The sequence below is a fragment of the Ixodes scapularis genome, unplaced genomic scaffold (genome assembly GCF_016920785.2).
Source record: "Ixodes scapularis isolate PalLabHiFi unplaced genomic scaffold, ASM1692078v2 PGA_scaffold4__175_contigs__length_147842914, whole genome shotgun sequence".
NCBI classification, from domain to species: domain Eukaryota; kingdom Metazoa; phylum Arthropoda; class Arachnida; order Ixodida; family Ixodidae; genus Ixodes; species Ixodes scapularis.
Window position 1 is genome coordinate 143,144,225 of NW_024609879.1, and position 21,129 is coordinate 143,165,353.

The 21,129-nt window shown below is 42.4% G+C and overlaps 1 protein-coding gene and 1 pseudogene across 1 annotated transcript; one reads left to right on the forward strand and one right to left on the reverse strand.

Annotated features, from left to right (window-relative positions):
• Nucleotides 1-9,920: 9,920 nt before the first annotated feature.
• On the reverse strand, nt 9,921-14,682 carry LOC120847571. Its single transcript, XM_040219399.1, has 3 exons — nt 14,616-14,682; nt 10,218-10,366; nt 9,921-10,064 (listed from the first exon to the last, which is right to left on the reverse strand). Exons 1-3 carry the CDS (start codon nt 14,680-14,682, stop codon nt 9,921-9,923), a joined length of 360 nt encoding a protein of 119 aa, XP_040075333.1.
• Nucleotides 14,683-14,822: 140 nt separating this feature from the next.
• On the forward strand, nt 14,823-18,933 carry LOC120847572 (annotated as a pseudogene).
• The last annotated feature ends 2,196 nt before the right edge of the window (nt 18,934-21,129 follow it).

The window sequence follows — 21,129 nt, forward strand, 5'->3', positions numbered from 1 at the left end:
ATGTTTCTTCCTTATTTGCATTGTTCTTTGCAAGGCAGAATACATTACATTGGAAAGTGGTCACAGTTCTCACATCAATACACCTGATCTCAAGTTTTAACAGGAAGACTTCTAAAACAAAGATCAAGAATTGTCTCAGAAGTCAAAGTAATTCTAGTGAGTTATTCTATGGTGTTTGTGCAACCATAGGATTCAAATATTTCTTGGAAACGCCAGTAAGGTTCATTGTCCGATATAGCATTTGTATTGAAATCACCTACTGAAACAGTTTTTAGCCGTAGTTCTATGCTCGGTTCAAATAACAATTTTGAAAAACAGAAAATCTCTTACGGTTCCAGATGGAGGGCGGTACAAGAGAGATAACAGAATGGCATAACATTAGACAGTTTTAGTATAGCGTTGCTGGCTCTTACGTACGCAATACGCAATAGTATAGCGTACGCTAAAAATGACCTGCTCGGACCGAATTTAGTTTTTTGTTACGTTTTTGAGTGAACACCGCGCATGATCTTGGTTAAATTTGCTAGAACTCCAGAATTCCGCGTGCTTATAGTGCAACCATGCTCCTGGAAGAAATATTGAAAATGAAACCGTGTCCAATCATTTTATTTCAAATTAACCAAGCCGCAGCTGCCTCGTCAAGCGCGCTTTTCTGCGGGGTACAGAGGCTGCGAGTAAAGGCCGGTTCAGACACTTGCGTTTGAGTGCGTTGGACTGCGTTGCGTCGAGAACCGAAAGCGAGTCACCGGCACATCTGTGCTTCGTATGAAGCGTGCAATCCAATTGAAAGAATCACCTTAGCACGCAATATAAGTAGCACGGATGTCTTGGTTTCTCGCTGCGCAACGCAGTCAAACGCAGTCAAAAGGAACTGTCTGAGCCAGGCTTAAGAGTGCGTAGCCAAATTCGATCACGGAGCCTCCGTCGATCGTCCCGTTGAAACGGCATTTTTTATCAATGCTATCGCGGAATGAAATTCATGACCTACTGATGTCCAGTGCATAGCGAGAACTTCGGCGATTTCTTTTAGAGTCGCTCGTCCGTCGGCGATGAACGGTGGGAATAGGCTTAGCGTTGAGCAGGTCGCAGCGTTGACGCACATTCCGAGCGGTGAACATTTCCACTGTGCACCCCTTCAGCTGCACGACGATCTGATTTGACCTTGGTAGGTCGCAGCATTGACGCACATTCCGAGCGGCGAACATTTCCACTGTGCATTCCTTCAGCTGCACGACGATCTGATTTGACCTTGGTAGGTCCCAGAAAGAGTCGCCGAGCTGAACACCACGCAATTTCACGTAACACGGAACTTCGAAAACACCCCGTCGCCCTTGCTGCACCAGTCGAGGTAACTGCCATCTTAAAACTGGCGCTCTCGTTGGGTCCGAGACCTCTCGAGAGCGTCCCGCAAAGCCCGCTATAGCCCGCCTCGCGAAATCCCCAGCGTTGCGTGCGTACGCAATACGCTAGCCCTTTTATTGCGTTCTGCGTAAGCGCACTCACGACCCGCAACTTCCTTGCGTACGCAATGCTATAGCGTACGGTCAACTAAAACTGTCTATTAATAGCAATGCACCCAACGTTTATGGCCATATGTTGTATTCATGAAGTACTTGTATGGCACTTTCGAACGAATATAGATAGCAACACCACAGCCACTTTTTACTGATCGGCACGGAGAAGCACAATCATAACCAGCCAGCGAAATAGAGTCGTCAGCTGAGATCCACGACTTACTAAAACAAATTATGTAAAAACAATGATTTAATTCAGGTGAAAACAAGTTCACCTCATCAAATTTAGTACGTAAGTTCCTGGCGTTTAAGTGAACGAGTGAAATATTATAATGACTTTCTGAAGATGCAGTATGTCCCGAGAAAAATTAGGTACAAAGGTCATCAACGTTTGAAATTCCGTCGTATGCCTTATTTCAGACTGGTATTTCTCATCGCGGATGACCACAGGTTGTTCAACCCTCTTTTTCCGGAAAATACTTTTCCATTCGGCTGAAAAACAAATGCGTAGCTATATTTTTCCGCCCAGTTCCTTGTGACCGATACTAGAGTGCGCGAGAGCCGGGTCATGTTTTTACAAGTGTACACATATTTTTCTTTCTTGAGTGCCTGCCGTTTTAGGAGCCAGGAATCGTGAAGCTCCTGACATGACCGAACGACAACGCCTCTCGTTTCACCCGTTTTGGCTGAAAGTCTGTGCAAAGCTGCAATGTCACTTGAGGATACTGGAGGAATATCGAGTTTTGTTGTTAGTCTGTTTATTTTATTAATCGAGTCTTCATTTGGTGTTTCAGGAACCATGAATTACAGTGTTTAAGCGACGACTGCGCCACTCCAATTTTTCTACATCTAACTCGAACTGAGCAAGTTCCTTGTGTGAGCCAACATTCTCCAGCAGATCTACTCGTTTTATAAGTTATTTGTTTGAATTCCCGTGCGCAAAGAAACGCTTTTGGAAGTCGTTGAACGTATCCGAAAAACCTTGTAAAGACCTTTCAAGGTCAGCAATTGTCCCAGGCGAGGCCAGTAAAAAATCTAACCGCCATTTGATAATTTGCAGAGATGTCGCACTCGTTATCGGGCCTTGGAGGGCTTACAATTCATCAACTACCAGTTTTTTTGTTTTTGTTTTTTAACAATAAAAGCAGAAACTCAGTTGCCGAGTTGACGGTTTTCCGCCGCTGCTGCCAAAAAGTTGCTCTATAAGCTGAATATGCGAATAATGAATACTTCGACATAGAAAATATTTGTTTATTAATAATGTACTGTTTACATACAAACATATCAGTAACTAAAACAGGCGCCTCTAATCTTCAGAGGCTGAAACTTTAGTAGCGGTTCTGGGTGAGCTCGATGTTTTCTTGACACATCCTCTTCGTGCGCTGCAGCTCTGAAAAAGGTGTACCATTTGCTTAATACTCTATAAAAGGCCGCATCAGCTGCATATATTTACTGTATTGTTGTTAATCTTATTATATGTCCACTTTTGGCCACATTGTATTTGGCATTGAGCATTAGAGCATTACAAGATAATTAGTTATATAAGTATGGTCACAATTGAGAAGGAACAAAAACATAAAAACTAGAAAAGCTAAAGGTCTATTTTAACAAATTAACCCCCCCAACCCATCAAAAAAAAAAACAACACACGCACACACACACGCATCCGCTCTCACGCACGCACATGCACAAGCACGCACGCACATACACAGAAAAACACACAAACACATTACTTGAAATCGGGATCGTCGATGTGGGTTTAACAGCAGGATCGAACGCTTGTGTTTGACATGCACTCCGGCTTATTTTAGACGAGCTCTATGTTCCCAAAGGTTTTAGCCGAGAAGGCACACTGGGTGCGTTGAGTAGCGGGTCCCTCAGTGTTCCGAACGGAGTAACCCGAGCCAGTGTTCTTAGAGCGTCTAATGAACGTTAAAAAACCTCGGATCCCTGGCTGCTGCTACGCAATGTGCGGTTTCTCCCCTGTTGCAGACGGTCTCCGAATAAAATGGAGAAAGACGATGCCGAGAACGATCCCTTTCATTTAACGCCGGTATTCGAAAGCCTCGACAAGGTTGTTTGGCATCCCTTAATTTTTGCATACTTTGACGAAGGGCGTAAATTCAAAACGTCGCTTGTTATCTTCCCCTCATTTTTGCACGTCTTATCTCTAACGCTTCTAGTTTTGTGCTCGTTATAGACAAACCGAGTGACTGTAGACACACGCGCTGCTGTTCAAAGCGATCCAAAGCGGTAGAGTAGTGATGCAAAACTATCGAAAAATTGACTATCGATACTACTGATAGATTTTCCGAAACTATCAATAGTGCCGAAGAATATCGATAGTGGACTATCGAGCGTACTAGTGATAGCGATATCGATAGGTGACTATAGACGATACCATCAATGGTATTATCGATAGTTGCCTATCGGTTGTAATATTGATGGTGCAATGTATAATACTATCGGTAGTTCGCTTTCTGTCGACCATCCATACTATCGAAATTGAGCGTTCAGAATACTATAGAGTGTTACAAAAAACAAAGCAATATCCAAAAAGGGAATGACGACGGATATGTACAGGCAGGCAACGCTTGGTTCTTGTGGGAAATACAGTAAATTAAAAGGAAAGAAAACGGAAAGTTGCATTCTCATTTCATGAATTTAGAGGTAACACAGAACTGGAATTTCTACAGTTTTCCTGCGCACATATTTTGTATATTATTACGATTCAGATATCAGGTGTCAAAGTTTAGTATGCCCGCCTTTGTAAAACTTTTAAGTACTTTTTTTTGTCTTGGAGCTACTAGCGAAAGCACTCGCTGAAGAAATTTAGCATCATGGTTTTTACAAGTTTGTTTCAAGCTTGTGTTTAGTTTTCAACTGTCACATATTACTTTTTGACAATAAACACTCTGCTGCGGATCAAACCGCTGTTTTCTGGTGATAACCATTCACGATGAATTCCCGAAAATCGGAAATTATTTGTTGAGAAAAGCAGCGAGGCTTGCATGATATGCTGCCACTTCCTGCTCAGCTCCATTTTAGCAGATTTTAGTTACGGCGGGTGTGAAAGTTTTAGCTGTTGGTATGAAATGCAACTTTAAAATACTGAAGCTTTTATATAAATGCTGCCACTTCCTGCTCAGCTCCATTTTAGCAGATTTTAGTTACGGCGAGTGTGAAAGTTTTAGCTGTTGGTATGAAATGCAACTTTAAAATACTGAAGCTTTTATATAAATAGGGTTCCATGTTTTGAATGAATCCGAAAGATTCAAAGGAACACCCGACGGGAAACCTTTGGTCAATTCGAATTTTCCGATAAACTCCGAATTTTAAAGTGCCAAAGCACCCCCCCCCCCGTCAAAATTAATAAAATTAAAGACGCTAATTTACAATAAAGCTTGATCGGCGCACAGGGTCAATGGTGCTGGGAAAAGGCCAACACAGTTGTCTATCAAATCTAAGACCATTGTCAAAAATGGTCTGATCACTTATCTCGTCAAGGTTCATTGAGGACAACATGTCACGTAGTTTCGAGATTAGACATAGGTCCCTGTTTTGGTTTCCAGTTTGGGTCATACTATTTGTGCTTTAGAGGAAGGAGAGGTTGTGTTTTTATAATAGTGAAAGCTATGAGCCTTGCCATAGTGATGGCAGAAAATGGAGGAGAAACTTCTTTATTGCATCCTTTACCACTTCATATCGTGCAGTCGCGGGGTAGGTTGATGGAATAGGGTGTGATGAACACAAGCTTCCCAGTGGCTACCTACAGTAGTTTATTGATTCTAAAGTATCGGCGTTTACCGAAGCAACATTTTGCGCAACTTTTCTCATGGGACAAATCAGTATTGCTAGTGGCAATGGCACCAACGCCACATCCAACTGATGAAATATTAATTGATACAAGCGCGTTTTAACATTTATGTTGCATGTACGTTTACCCCCGATATTATTTTTTTATTTTAGCAGGAAACATTGTCAAATTAAACTTTAAATTTTAGAGAACTAAGAGTCAAACAAAAAGAAACTGCGATAAGCTCCGAATTTTCAGCCAAAAATAAACTCCGGAAAACACCCTGCGAATTTTACGAAAAATAAACCGCAAAAACACGAAATCTTACATATAACCAATAAATAACTTTTTTCAATCAATAAAGGTAACAAAGATTTTGTTGTGGAAACTTCAAATTAAATATTACATGATAAAAATGTTATATAAATCCAGCATGGTTAGTTAGTGATGATTTTAGTTTTTTTCGTTCTTCAAATACAACGCGTTTGGGAACATAATAGTAACTGGATCACACATAAAAGATAAAAACGGACTTCTTCTGATCAAAAGAAAGATAAATTGTTGAAAATGAGGCAGTATTTCAGCGCAAAAAGCTTGTAAATTCGAAAGGCAATATCGTTTCGTTTCTCTCTCCCCACCTGTTTAATTCGAAAAAACGAAACACATAGATTTAAGTCCGGAAAACGTCATCTCCCTATACTTGTGCATTCCATCACCATGGTTAGCCTCATATTTCATGGAAGGTCCGGGTTTTATGCGACACGTAGCTTGCTTATCAGGGGCGACAGGAACTTCTATTTTTCTAATGGAGCTCCACCTACAAAAACCAAAGGGTGCACCCTGGAAAGCAATCTAAAACTGCAAAACCTTCTTGGACAACCTGTCAAGTCGATATATTTACTTCATAGTTTTTCAATAAAATACAATCTATACATTTAATAGTTTATTTTCAATAGTTTCTTAGGAGGATTTCTACTATCTTCTGATTGTTTTCCAATACGTTTTACATAGCTCATCGATAATTATACGGAAGTCCTTAATTACAGTTGCGTTTTTCTGCGACCTACACGACATTTCATGGATAAACACATGGCGTTCTTCGCCACCCAATAAAACACTATTGATAGCTTGACGATAGTTGTCTACCGATAGATGTCTTTCGATGGTAGCAAAGTAGTTAATTTTAAATGCATAAGTCTGCATTTCGAGATGTGCTCCATTACTGCTGTATTTATAGGGGGGGGGGGGGGCAATTGGGACCAGTCGAGCTGTTTAGAAAACAGCTTATTTCCCTGGTCCTCCGCAAACTTGTGTTTGTTGAAAAATATGAAAAAAATGTTATTTTTATTTATATTATTATTATATTTCACTATAAACGATTTCACGATAGTCAACTATTGATAATATGCTATCGAGTTTTACTATTGTCGTCCTTCAAAGCTACACTATCGATACCACTATCGCTAATTTTCTCACAATTCATAGTTAAACTTGGCTTGCACTCTCCATAGTATCGACAGTACAATCTATAGGATTGCAACTCAAGAAGGTGCAAGACGATGAAAAACGGTGCACTTCATGACGGCGTCTTGCGGTGCTTTGCAACCTTTGCACCGTCTTCCGGTGGAAACCTATAGACGGTGCAAAAGCTGCTACTGATACATGTACTAGTGATCACACATTAATTTATAGGCTCCAAAAAAGGAACCACAGGCTAAGCATGGAGTTTTAACAAACAAGCCTTTTCTAATGAGCCCTATCTCAACAACCGTATTTTAAGCTAAATACCCTGTATCCTGGGAAAAGTGGTGCCATTCATTGTTGTGGAAATGCTCGTGACACGTGTCGCGCGCCACTTCTGGGAAGAACATGGCGTCTGAAATCTAGCTCTGTGCTGTGCTGTGCCGCCATGATCTTCCCAAGGGCTGCATGTTGCACGTGCCTCGTGCATCGACGCACCTTGCGCAAGTTATAGAACATGAAGGGGCTTTTTTTAAGCAACTCGCTCGCGCCTCTTACTTTCATAAGGCGCGTAACAAAGTTAGTTTTTTTTTTCTTTTTTTTCAAAATAAGTTATATTTATATTAGTTTATATTAGTGCTCCTCAGAATCGGAAAGCCAAATCCTGAGGATGTTACCTATGACACATTCAAGGCTAGTAAATCACGAAACGATAGCTGTCTTTATTAAACTTGTTGAATCCGCACCTCTGCCCGCTTTGATCTGGATGCGCAACGTACCGGTGTGCGGCCGTGTATCACTACTGCGTGGTGCACGTTAAAGACCCCAGGCTAGTGGTTGTACTGCACTGGCTAAATTTCTAATCTACAGCTGGGAGACTCGTCGCCCGTTGAGGCACACCAAGTTCTATGCTGTATAAGCATACATACAACCCACTTTTTTTATTAAGCTTATACAGAGAATTCAGATCTCTCAGATAGAGAACAGTATGTTTCTTGCAATATTCCGAAATGGTGATTGCGTAAACTATATTGAATACCAATAAACCTCCGGCATAAAGTATAATTCAATGCGAAAGATCGATTTCTTTGTTTTTCCCCTTAGAGAAAAAGGGAAAAACAAAGAAGACGAGGTGCACACTTTAATTTCTAGCCTTAAAAATATCTTATCCTTTTGTATACTCTGACGTAGGTCGGTACAGTGGTCTGTTGGACCCCAAGATAAGTGTAGGTGCCACTAACGGTCACATTATTAACGGACACGAAAATTGTCATCGATTGTCTTGCCCTACACAACCAACAAATGTCAGAACTGCATTTTGTGCTAGCTGTGTGCAAAATGTCTAGATGCAATGGAATGAAAATTAATGGTGCAGCAACATCCGAGCTCTGCGTTGAGTTTTTGTTAGTATCAAACTGTCTTGGACGTAGTCTTACAGAATGCGATCGCCCTAAAAATATTTCTTTGCCGGTTATGAATTCCTCTTCTCAGGAAAAAACTTGCTGAAATAATTCAGAACGTAGCAGTTTTTTCGGGTTTTTTTTTTGCTTGTAATGCAAGATTTACCCTGTTTCCACCAAAGTACAAGCGACTTAGCCTCTTTGCTAGGAAGGGCAACAAATAACAGTAATGGTGTGATGAAAAATAAATTTAATGCAAATTTAGAACTAAAAATGAACTTTTAGTGACTGACCTAATTAATTTAACTAAACAAAAGGGTGACTGCGTTGGCGACAAAAGTGTGACTGCCCCGAAACAGTGATTTTACACACGCGGTACGTTCAGGAATCTCCTGAATCAGGACATACGACTGCCGAGAATTGACGAACCCCGTTCCTCTGTGAGGAAGCTGGGTGCGCTTCCAACTGCGCAATTCACGCGTCAAGAGGGCAGCTCACTCAGCTGTATCCCAAGAGTGTTAGCAATAGTATTTCTTGCGTTTGTGTATTAGTATGAGACGCCTTTTGCTCATAAAATAACAAGGCAAGCGTGCATGCCTTCACGCAGATTGTGCTTGAACTAGCTGTTCATAGTGCGGAGGCCGGGTTTCTAGTTAATAGACAGGATTCTATGGGGGCGGGTTAGTCACACAAATCTGTTTATTTAGATGGCGTAGTGTTCATACTAAAGGAAGTTATACTAACCAAAAATCATAATGCAATTTTTCAGCAACTCCGCGCGTATGCTATGAAACATTGTCCTAAGAAATAAGCTAAGACATTACGGCGTTTTGTGTGTATTCCAAAAAACAACGAAATAATAAAATAAGCTCGTTGGAAGTCGAAAAAAAAAACATATCCCGGAATCCTTGGATTGTCTTTGAAATCATCTATGCTACGAGTGCCACAAGGGAGCATTCACAAGTAAACGTAGAATATCGTCAATACATAGACAATATCAATGCAATGAAGTGACTATGCCTGGGTGTTCATAGTGTGATTGTAGAGAATAGTGAGATGATTGCAGATAAAAAAAAATGTATTCAGAAGAAACTACTATGACTAAAGTATCGCAGTTAGAGTGTGGAGTAATAAAATGGTAAGCAAAAATCTTTTAAGACATTTATGGTGACGTAACTTAACACTAATTATATTGAAGTTTTAGCTGCTAATTAATTGTATCCATCTTTGATTCCAGCGAACGGTAAGCAAATAAAGGTTAAATAAAAATATTTTCAACGAACAGTGGGATTGATTTGATGGAGATGTGTTAACACTGGTTCTTTCTCACCTCCGTTTTACTCTTTTTTTACTAGTTTCGCACCACTTGCCGTTCATTTAACACTACTTTCCTGTCGCTGATTACCCCTTTTCATTTGTTTATGACCTTTCTTTTCTTTTTTTTTTTCACCGCCTTTGTCACTCGTGAAAAAACCACATCAATCGCCGGAGCGGCAACTGATCTGGGCCGCGGTGCGGCGCCTGCTCGTTTCTGGTTCCGTGCCGGCTGTGCGACGCTCGTATTGGCCCGAAGCGTGGATGTCAGCACGTGTCACCTCCTCACTCTCTCCTCGCCCCCGTGGTGAGACATTAAATGCCTAAACACGATACCCCCTCCACCCCACTCTCCTCGCCACGTCATGCACAGCACTGACAAACGGACAGACGGAGCGACCCCTGTCGGTTTTCGTGAGAACAAGAGTTTTCATGCTAACCTATTAAGAAGAATGTATACTTTACCTTGCCCACCCCACAGGGAAATTGGTTTGGAGCTTGAGCTATTTTATAGAGTAGAGTCCCATTTTCATTTTTACGTACGCAGCAGATTTCGCATTTTGATAGTGCGGGACCTGCCTAGAGTTCAATAAAGGTACATAAAAAGAAAAGCGCGGAGTTAAGCAAACTTGGTTATAGGTATATGGTCATGTTAATAAACAAATTATACACGTAAGCTCATGAGAAGCCTTTAATAAATCTAACACTACTTTAACATGTTTTTAAACTTACAATTCCAATCCAATTTCCAGCCAGTCCCTTATTTGAATATGAGGCGTTGCAATACAGTCCAAGGGCATTTTGTAACGTGCGAATATTATCAGTGCTTGGAAAGCTTTCAAGATTTACACGTACGCAACCTTCCGGCAATGTTTCGTGTTCTGAAAATAAATTCGATATATTTTTTTTTGTGCACTGAAACTTTCAAAAATATCCTCCTCACGAAAGCAGCCAAAGTTAGGTGGAGCGAACGTTCGTCTGCTTCTTTTACAGGGGTTGTGGTGACGTCAGAACGCCAAGCTCTGATTGGCTCCGATTGAACGATAGGGGGTAGACTTCCACACCTAAAATGACTTTGGATCAAGAAATGGAATTAATTATAATTAATTCCATTTGTTGATCCGAAGTCAGTTTAGTTGTTTGCATGAGAGAGAGGGTTTCCGATGGTCGATGCCTGATTCATTTTTGCATTTGGTCGTGATCGTCTGCTAGTCTAACTAAAATTCAACAAGTAATGTGTTAATATTACAAAACGATTGCCACAACAAAATGTAAAGAGTATAAATATATATTTTTATCTCATTCCATGCAAGTAAAAGTATGATCTCTTTTAGTTCAGTTTTACTACTTTCTCAGACGTTTGACCTGCTGCCTTGCCTGTAGGATTTCGCTCAATCAATGTATCCACAGCTGCTAGTCTTTTTTTTTTGCTTGTTTTATTTTATTGTTTTTTAAATTGCTACAACTGCAGTTTTTATTAGTCCTAAATAGGCGTCTCTTGTTATTGAAAGGAATCGTAGCAAGAGCGTTATTTGAAAAGAGATAAAATTGTAAACGCTAAGGAAAGGGTGTTTGTTTCGGCTCCGCTTGTGTGAAAGCCATACTGATGCTATTAGCTTGGTTTCCTTTTAATGAACATTACGAAATGATTGCATTAGCGCGTTAACTTGCGTTGATCTTTTTTTTCTTCTTCCCGGTGTTTCGATTGAACAGGTGGGACTAACAGTAAAAGCGTGTAAGGCGCAGTAGTGCAAGTGGATGATTTCCAAAAAAGGATCACAGTTCAAAAGTAAGACACGCGCAAAATACAAAAAAAAAAAAGAAAAAAGAAAAAGAAGTTTTTAGCGCGATTTGAACCCGGAACTTTCACGCCGCGACGACAAGTACCGGCGCTTTAATTCCTCTCGACCACAACAGAAGGCGCGAGGCGCGGCGACGGCGGAGGTATGTAAAAATGCTGCTACCGCTTTTATCTCGTGTGGTTTTTTCTTTATTTTGGCTCCTATTTACCCTCCCTGGCCGTAACTTTACCTTCCGCTCCTACAGTATAAAGGGGCGGTCAATTAGATTCCAGTTGAAAGTCCCTCCAATCAGTTTCTGCGAGCGAAATAAGGCTTTTGTGCTTGAAGCGATGCGGATCTTTCCGCCATTAGGCAGGGACGCTAGGTACTTCCTTGTCCCCATGGAGCTGGTCACGTGACGTAAAAATCCCTCCTGGCCGCGGCCGCGTCCGCAGCCGCAAGATGAGCAAACCGGCCCAGGAGACGTGGAAACCTCAAAAAAGGTGGACGCTTAAATATGATTGCAGGGCCCCTTTAAGCTGAGACTAGAAGCTCCGCCTTCAGCGCGAGCTCGCTGGCTTCTGCGGTGGTTTGGTTGCTCGATCCTGCGGGTTCACGCTTGCGTTTGCAAGGGCAGGAAGCAGGCGCTCAAGGCGGAGCTTTTTGACTCAGGTGTTCCTCTCGCGAAGTACGGTATGCGTCCGGTGCGTCTTGTTCCGGCACCCAAGCATCAAGGATAATCCAGGGATCGGTGTTCCACACGCCGCACGTGCTGGCCTCAGAAGTAGTAAATTTTCTAATGCAAATGCCTAAAACAAATTGTATCTGGCACGCGCGTTCGTCAACGCTTTATTTTGGTGTTTTGCTTCGAATCTTTTACACGGGGAAGGCGTGCGCGTGTGGCGCATGGAACACCAATCCCTGCATTCTCCTTGATGCTTGGGTAATATAGCAATAGGTCTATTCCACCACCGTCTATTGTCATCCGCGACACCCTTAAAGGGGCGTCCAAACAGGATGCTACAAAACGCATGACTCCGACAAATCGTGCGGTGCTCCGCTTCCGCCAGTTTTCTTTGCCGGGGGAAACTTCCCTCGTCAAATCTCTCCCTCGCTTCCTTTACGGTGGCCTTGTTCTGCTCATCACGCGGGTGCGGAGAGCCACTCACACGTTCACACGCACAGCACATCGAGGGCGAGATTTTACGGGGAGAAATTTTCCCCCGGCAAAAAGAACGGCCGGAAGCGGAGTGCCGAACGATTTGTCGGAGTCGTGTGGCCTGACGATCTTTGTAGTGTCCTGCTTGGACACCTCTCAAGACTCGGCCTTGAAAACGGCGCGTCGGCGTCCGTTACCGCCTGCAGCTATCAGCTATGCCACTTTTGTCTAAAAACGTCTGCAACGCTCGCTAGAGGCGACCATTTAAGCAGCGTTCTATCATTTCATCATGCACGAGCCATGCTCCAATTCAAGGTTTCGTCGACGTGCGGTGAAAAGCAACCGAGAGTACTAACAAAATCAGCAAAATAGATACACAATCCTTTCAGGTCTTGTTTTTTTTTTGCATGATATCCGCGAGCAAAGTGCGTGGGCGTCATGACGCACAATTTAAGCGCGACCTACGAATATGTGTGTTGGCAAGCCAGGCGCATTGCAAAACTTGAGAGCTACTTACTTGCCTTTCGAAGCTAAATGACTGTACGTCACTAGAACATAATTGGACAAACTGAACGTTAGTTGAACACCCGATTACTTTCAACCAAACGCCTCCCAAATTTTAACCTGCGAAGGTATCTTCTCCGTATGAAGCCATGGTGGTAACCACGACGCTTGCACAATTACAGAGCTATTGGGCCGCTTTTACGGTTACCAATATCTTTATATACTGCCAACACGCGCAAGCGAACAAATCAAGCCAGATCGAGCAAAACAGTTAGCGTGGGACGGTAAGCTTAAACCAGTCCCGCTACAAAAGAAAAGTGCTTCTGGAAGCGCATACTTGCGACAGTTGTTTGTTGCAAACTAAGTCTGTTGAGTAGGCCATATTCCTCTAAGCACCTCCGTGAACACAGAACAACTGACACTCATAAATATTAACGAGCTCAACAAGCTACGCTCGCTGAGCACGCCGGAAACGCCGGCAGCCATGTTTGTTTTCGTTTGAAACGGAAGCGATAGAGCAATCAATAATTGCTCTATCGAGCTTTTTTCTTTCTCGAACATAAAACTGTTGGCGAAGAAAATAATATTGCGGCACGGAGAAACAATTTCACAACGACCATTTCATACGTCAACCATTTCTCCATACCAATGAGGGCCGAAAACTGGTGCTTATACTAAGCACCTTTTTCGTTATGACCGGGGCCTAAAACAAAACTACCACACTCCCCCCCCCCCCCCCCCCCCCCACCCCCTCTTAGATTACTTCTGACAACGTGAATATTGCACCGTTCTTTTCGTAGCAAAAAAAAAGTGCCCAAATTGTGCCCTTAAAAAGCTTTTTCTTAAAATTTCAGTTCCTTTTATGCAGCGGAGGTTCAAGATAGGTACTGGTGGATAGTATCGCAAATATGTTTAGGGTGGTGCTCACGATTTGGCTTTTGAGACAAGTTCGGGGTGCACATATAGCTGTACTCTGGGGAACAGCTAGGTGTGCACCGCGAAAGAGTGTTATTGGAACATGGAGGCGCTTGTACGCCGTCCTCCTAACTTGGACTCTGAAATATGTTTACGGCGATAGCTGGATTGAGCTATCGCTGTAAAAAACTGCAAGGTGCATGACATCTGTCAAGGCATTAGGGTCTTATAAGATGTCGTAGTGATCGCTGTGACAGTACTGTGGATTTATACAGGACCTGTAAATTCGTAGGTCACTGATAATAACCTGAACACGAACATGCAGCTCATAGGGAACTTCCCATTAACGAAGTAGTACTCACGTTGAAAATATAGCCTTTTAAGATACCCACATACTTGCTCATCTCTGCTCCTATAATCCAGACTCATGAATTATTTAAATGGCAACAGTATGAAAAGCCTGGCATGGCAACTTTCGGAGTTCTCACCGTCCTAATTATTTATTGAGCCCTCGAGAATTTCTTTGAGCACCCTCAAATGTAAAATGGTTATTTTTTTTTTTACGAGCGCTGACAAAGACTATGTGAGATATTTAGCAACATCAATGCTTATGCTTTGCGGTTTTGTCAGTCAAGGCAAAACATGTCAACACATTTAACCTAATGTTCCCGAAGTTACCCCTTGTTTGAACATGCAACTCGACGCGCGTTTGTCTGACTTGAGCGTGTAGAATAACGTACAAGGAATAGTCAGTCTGATTACAATATTTACCCATAAGGCACATGATTGGCATCATTGCAAACACAAGAAACCATTTTGTTGGAATCATGGCGTTCATAACTGAAACAGAGCACACGCCTTCTCAAGCTTTTATAAATGAGTAAGAGTTAAAGTAAACAAAATAAAAGAATACGTGTTAAGCACCTGTAACCTGTGTTTCTTATATTTTCTTTCCTTTGAAATTCAATCACAAAGAACATGCGAACGTAAGTTCCTTGAGTGACGTATTTTCGGTTGTTGAACTTTGATCGTTGACGCTTCCGGCTCTGGAAACTTCCACGATCAAAGTTCAACAAACGCCAATACTTCGCATGTTTAACAAAAAGAACTTATATGCACATGCTGTTTATGATTACAATGAACTAAACTATCTCCTATAGTCTCCGACGGCTAAAGAAACGCAGGGGACGTGACTTATTACGTTCGTACTTGTTGCTTCGTAATTCTTCTTTGACGATTTTATCGGCTAATGCTGTAATCTCATTGGCTGCAGAACGATAATAAGATGCGCAGAACACGCCACGCCCTAGGTTAATTAAGCAATCGGTAACCATATGTTCGGAAATAAAAAACGAGGCTCAAAACGTTTACTTCTGATCCTTGCTACAAATCTTACTTACTTAGGACGACCAGCTGTTCTTAGACGGCGCTTTTTTTCCTGGCCATCTAGGTTTTAGGAACACCAATATCTTAAAATCGTTTAGAGACAAAATATCTATGGATTTAGACAAAATACATTAAAAAAAATGTCAAGGTGCTTGCATAAATTTATTTCTGATCAGCAAAACTTTCAGAAATGTGTAAGCCATTGAAGTACTACGAAACTTCTAATCCTTGTTTTCTAGGCATTGATATTGCTCGTTTTTCTCCCGTTTCAAAAACTTGTGTTTCTATGTTTCTTAGCGCTCTATGGCGTAACTTTCAGAACTGAACAGCAAATATTGAGTGTAGGCTGCAATGCTGAATGCTGATTTCGTAAAGCTTTCATACACAATGCTGTATAATTCTTGGCAATTAAAAAAACTGTGCCAACCTTTGTTTCTCTTCTTCAGTGATTCTTTTCGTCATTCTTTTCCAGCTCGCTTGCACCTTTGTATTAATTTTATTATCATTATAACCTTAAAATTCAGGCCGTTTTCCTTGTTGGTTTTAGACTGGTGGCACCTGATAAAACCGTTTTGCTCTACTGACGTCTAACTCCTGGCTAGCTCAGTCGGTAGAGCGCCCCACTGGAAATGAAGAAGTCCCTGGTTCGATATCAGGACCAGGAAGATATCTTCGGTCGCGCACCAGTCACCCAGCTGTGTTTGGAGATTTGTGTTTGTCCTTTGTCCCTCTTGTTCCCCTTCTCCAGTGATTATTTTCGTCATTCTTGTCCAGCTCGCTTGCACCTTTACACTAATTACATTATCATCACAACGCCAACGTTCAACTTTTTCAACCGTATTCAAAATGACGAAACGCTAGACACAGGTAATAGCCTGTTTTAAGTGTAAACGAAAAGTAGACGTGTTAGAACAAACTGCATTATCACTACTGATGTGGGCCCATAGATGTAATGATTTAAACAGGTCGGCTTTAGAGTTAGTCACTGTCGTGTCGTAATTTCCGTAGTAAAGGGCGACATGGCTGTTTGAAACATAGAAACAGAATTTATACTGTTTACAGCAGAAAAGGACAAACCATATTCGCTCTGAAAGGATACAGAAAAAAAAAAAAAAACGCGTCTTGAAGTGAGGACGTGAAATAGCAGTATAAGGCTGTAAATAGAATCACAGAAAGTAACTTCACTGAGAACACTTATCACTTAACTGATTAAGGGGTACACGGTAGTGGGTGAGGTGCCGGCGTGCTGAAGGACGAGATCGAACCGGAGGCGACTTGGGTTGTGGAGACTTCTAGGTGCAATACCACCTCGCAGATAAGAGCCCGTGCATGACGTTGTCGTTTGTAGACCTCCGACTCGCCCTAAGCGGCAAACATGCCGAAGCTCGAAAAGAGTCCCCAAAATACTGCAGAGCCACGTCCGTCTTGGAAATGCCGATAGCTAGCGTCGCTTTCGTTCTGAGGCTCTGGGAAACGCGATGACGGTGATACTGACGCAAGCTTGGCTGCGCTGCGTGCATCTACTAATGACGTTTGGGAAAATAAGGTGCGCGCCTTGTCTTTTATGTGGTATTCCTTGAGGTGGGGTGGAGGAGCGTGGCCGACTTGCTAGAACAGCGTCCCAGCTGAGACCGGGGCCGTGATCCAAAATTTACTCGATGCGACTCCGGAGTAAAGGTTTCGTACCGTGGCGTTTCGAAACTTACTCCCGCTTACTCAATGACGTCAAAACACGTGATCCAGAAGCGGGTTGTTTACTCCAGAGTAATTACTCGGGCTACCTTTCTCGATCGGGGGGTAACGCCGGATTGAACCGAGTAAATATGTAACGTGATCTTTGTCATCTGCTTTCTGCGTCCGCAGCCGTCGGAAGCTCGCTTGCTCCTTTGGCTTTGGTGGCAGACGTTCGAAATGACAAAGAATAAGGGGCAACCGTTTATGTATGGTTATGGCGAGTTGCTATCTTCAACGCACAAATTGACTGTACCACATCCAGACCATACACCTTCCCCGGGAAGATAAACTTGTTGTTATTATCAGGGTGCGAGCGTAAACAGGAGCTTCCCCGCATCTTCGTCCTCGGCATTGAAGGGAATGCCGTATTCTCACCTTAAAGGCTGAAACTGTTCAAATACAGGATGGTTTGCCAAAATTTGTGGATTAAGACAATAATTACAGGAGGACACTTCAGACTGCTTACGTGAAGGAATGCGAGAGCATTCCAACACCCGGCGGATTCCTAGAAGCAGGGCGCCACGCCTTCCTATGGCACATGGTGCTCCTGCGGTGACATCATTCTCCCCCACTGCACAGGCGCGGAGAACTCCGCGGCTCCACGGCTTCCGTGAAGATGCATCTGCGTTGCTGTGCTCCTTTTTTTTTTCTTGAGGCGCATCTGTTTTGACTTTCAGCGCTCCACCGACTTCCGCGGCGAATCATCTGATATGACGCGTCGCAGCCACTTTAACTGCTGTTTCTTTAGATGCCTGTTTTTCGCGCTAAGGGCCAACGCCGGCTGCGCTTCATGGGTACAATTAATGCTGTCGCATTAATAAGTAGTTCATAATTAGGGGTTTTTAATGTAATATTGGGCAGCACAAAATACACATTTTTAAACTGGCAGAAAGCTCTCTCGGTATGTGAATCTAAAGTAATCGAAGAAGTAACGGTTACTTTTCCAACTAATGGTCAATTACTTTTCGACTTCAGGAATCAAGTAATCTACGCTCCATGTCACCTCAAGAACCTCAGTAAAAAAAGTCCGGCTCATGGCGGAGCATTACTTATTTCCCTCTTTATGCGTGTGGGCACGGCGACTCCACCAGGACTATGCGCCTAAACAACCCTTTCGCTCTTTTCATCCAGGTAAGAGACGGACGTTACGAACAGTGCGATAGTAGCAATGATGTTTGTCTGTTCGAGTTGCCGTGCCCACGGCCATTGTACGATGTTATTCGCCTTTGTAGGAGTGTATTTAGTATGCTTCTCATGTTGAGCGGTGACGTCGAGTGTCCTGGACCCGATATGGCTCAGCTTATGAAACAGCTGCTGATAATCGCCAGAGACGTTAAAGATATAAAAGAAGGGAAGGCTGTGGCGGACTCACTAATTGCAGAAACAAACGGGAGTCTGACCACAATTGAACAAAGAGTGGACAGCCTGACCGAGCTGACAGGAACTGTGACTGCCTTCCAGGATAAGATCTTGTCTCTTGAAAGGAATGTCGACTTTCTAATGGCTAAAATTGATGACTTAGAAAACCGGAGCAGACGTAATAATTTGATTGTGTACGGAATTCACGAAACAACGGATGATGATAGCACCTTTCTTGAAAACCTTGTGAAGAAAGATGGGTTTGAAAGTATCCTGAAAGTTCAAACTGCTGGAATAGAAAGAATAGATCGACTGGGCAGGAAAAGTCCAAACAAAACCAGGCCAATCATTCTTAAACTACTCGATGGTAGGGACAAAACTAAAATTTTGAGCAGTTGCCGGCTGTTGAAGGGTTCGGCATATAGCATTTCGGAAGATTTTTCCCCCCGAATGCAACAAATTCGAAAAAAAGCTATGGGAAAGTGCCAAAGACCTACAAAAAAATGGCGATAAAGTTATCTTATCTTTCGACATAATAAAAATAAATGGCAAGGCTTTTCGCTGCTATGACAGTGCGAACGAAAGAGTGCCACTACAAGAGTGCCACTAAACTATACCAGGCACGTAGATACTAATTGACTACGGGCCAGTACCCCCCCAGTTCTAGACCGGTTTCCGTCAACTGCTCCCGAAAATAATCCTTGTACTGTAACTAACAATCCCCGCACTGTAGCTAATAAACCGCTTAGATTAATTAACTTAAACGCTAGAAGCATTGTAAATAAAACGGTTGAATTCGAAGATATAATTCTCAGTTATGACCCCGATATAATAATAGTTACTGAGACTTGGCTCACAGATAGTATATCTGATATGGAGATTGTTCCGCAGTCTTATAAAATTGTTCGTAAGGACCGTTCCTCCCGGGGAGGGGGGGTCGCAATCGTTATAAAAAATAGCATCGATTTTTTCCAGCTAAATACGAAGTTCACAGCTGAGGCTCTATGGGTGAAACTTTTTTTCTGTAACTCATTTCTTTTTGTTGGAGCTGTTTACAGGCCACCAAGTGCTGGCACAGCTGTGATGTATGAACTTCAAGACTTGTTACAAGAGCAATCTAAGAGTTTCATGAATATAATTATGGGGGGTGACTTCAATCTCCCAAACATCGATTGGCCTTCGATGACCACAGTGGCCTCTTGTAAACATTCAGATGCTTTAATTGATATTGCCTTTGCATATAACCTAACACAAATAGTGTCAAGTCCCACTCGCATCACAGATTCTACTAGTTCGATCCTTGATCTTGTTTTTGTTTCTCAGAATTGGTATGTTGCCGATGATCACTGTGTGGTCACAGAGGGTTTATCCGACCACCATATGGTTATTTTTGATTGTCCGGGACTTGTCCCCAAACGTTGTCCTGATAAGAGAGCAAAGTTTAAGGACTATAATAGAGCACAAGACGAAAGTATAATAGATTACCTCGAGCTATCGTTCGACAGATTTGCTGATAGGGATTCAGTTCCGGGATGCGATGTAGACGAGCTATGGTGCACTTTTCAAAATGCGGTGCCCACGTGTATAGAACGATTTGTGCCATCTCGTAGGAAGCGAACTAAAAAGAATAACCCATGGATCACAAGGGAGATTTTACAAATCAAAAGGAAAGCCAATAGGCTAAGCAGAAAACGCGGAAACAAAATAGAATTGACTGCCTTACGTCATAAATTGAGAACATTCATTAAGAATTCCAAGTATGAGTATTTCAACGTTAAAATGTCGAACTTCCTTCGTAACGGTCCTTAGAAGTTTTGGAGGCATATATCGGGTTCAAGACACTCAGTTAACGAGATCATTCAACATGAAAGGGAATTCGTTGATGATAGTTCAACCGCGAAGATATTTAACGACTACTTTGCCTCTGTGTACACCGCAAGTGACAGCTTTGTTCCTGAGTTCTCGATTAAACTCGCTCACGTACCAGACATACAACTATCAGAGGAGGGAATCTTCTCTGCGTTACTAAATTTGAATACAAAAAAGTCTTGTGGTCCAGACAAAATTCCTAATGTGTTTTTAAAAAGGTACATTGAGTGGTGTTCTAAATTTCTTTTTCTAATTTATAGCAGATCGATAGAGAGAGGGGTGGTACCTAATCAGTGGAAAGTGGCAAAAGTTATACCCATTCATAAGAAGGGAGATAAACATGACGCATCGAATTATAGGCCCGTTTCATTGCTCTGCTCGTGGAGCAAGGTTCTAGAGCATTTTTTATTTAGTCATCTCATGTCACATTTTGAATCGAATAATTTTTTATCAGAGAGCCAGCATGGTTTCCGGCGTGGCTACTGTACGGTGACTCAGCTCTTTTATACAGTAAATGAAGTTGCAAAAGTCGTTGACAAGGGGGGGGGGGGCAAATGGATGTAGTATTCCTAGATTTCGCCAAGGCTTTTGATCGCGTGTCACACAGCAAACTTCTTATCAAGCTAAGAGTGATTCTAGGAAACGAAAATCTCTTGCCATGGTTGGATTCATACTTGAGCAACCGTCATCAGTTCGTTGAAGTAGGTGGGGCTTGTTCCCCAATTGTATCAGTTATCTCGGGCGTTCCGCAAGGATCGGTGCTGGGCCCGCTGCTCTTTCTTGATTTTCTAAACGATTTGACGGTTGATGAGCGTATACACTGCCGGTTTTTTGCAGATGACTGTGTGCTTTCTACTGAAATAGCTTCAAGCAATGACCAACTTAATTTAAACAAGTGCCTGTGTTCAATTTCTCAATGGTGTAAGGAATGGCAAAT

Coding starts and splice junctions, on each gene's coding strand:
- LOC120847571 (XM_040219399.1), bottom strand. CDS start 14,682: ATGAACGCCATGATTCCAACAAAATGGTTTCTTGTGTTTGCAATGATG. Junction 10,367..14,615: donor GCCAATCATGTGCCTTATGG/GTAAATATTGTA, acceptor ATTTATTTTCAG/AACACGAAACATTGCCGGAA. Junction 10,065..10,217: donor CTGGAAATTGGATTGGAATT/GTAAGTTTAAAA, acceptor ATTGAACTCTAG/GCAGGTCCCGCACTATCAAA.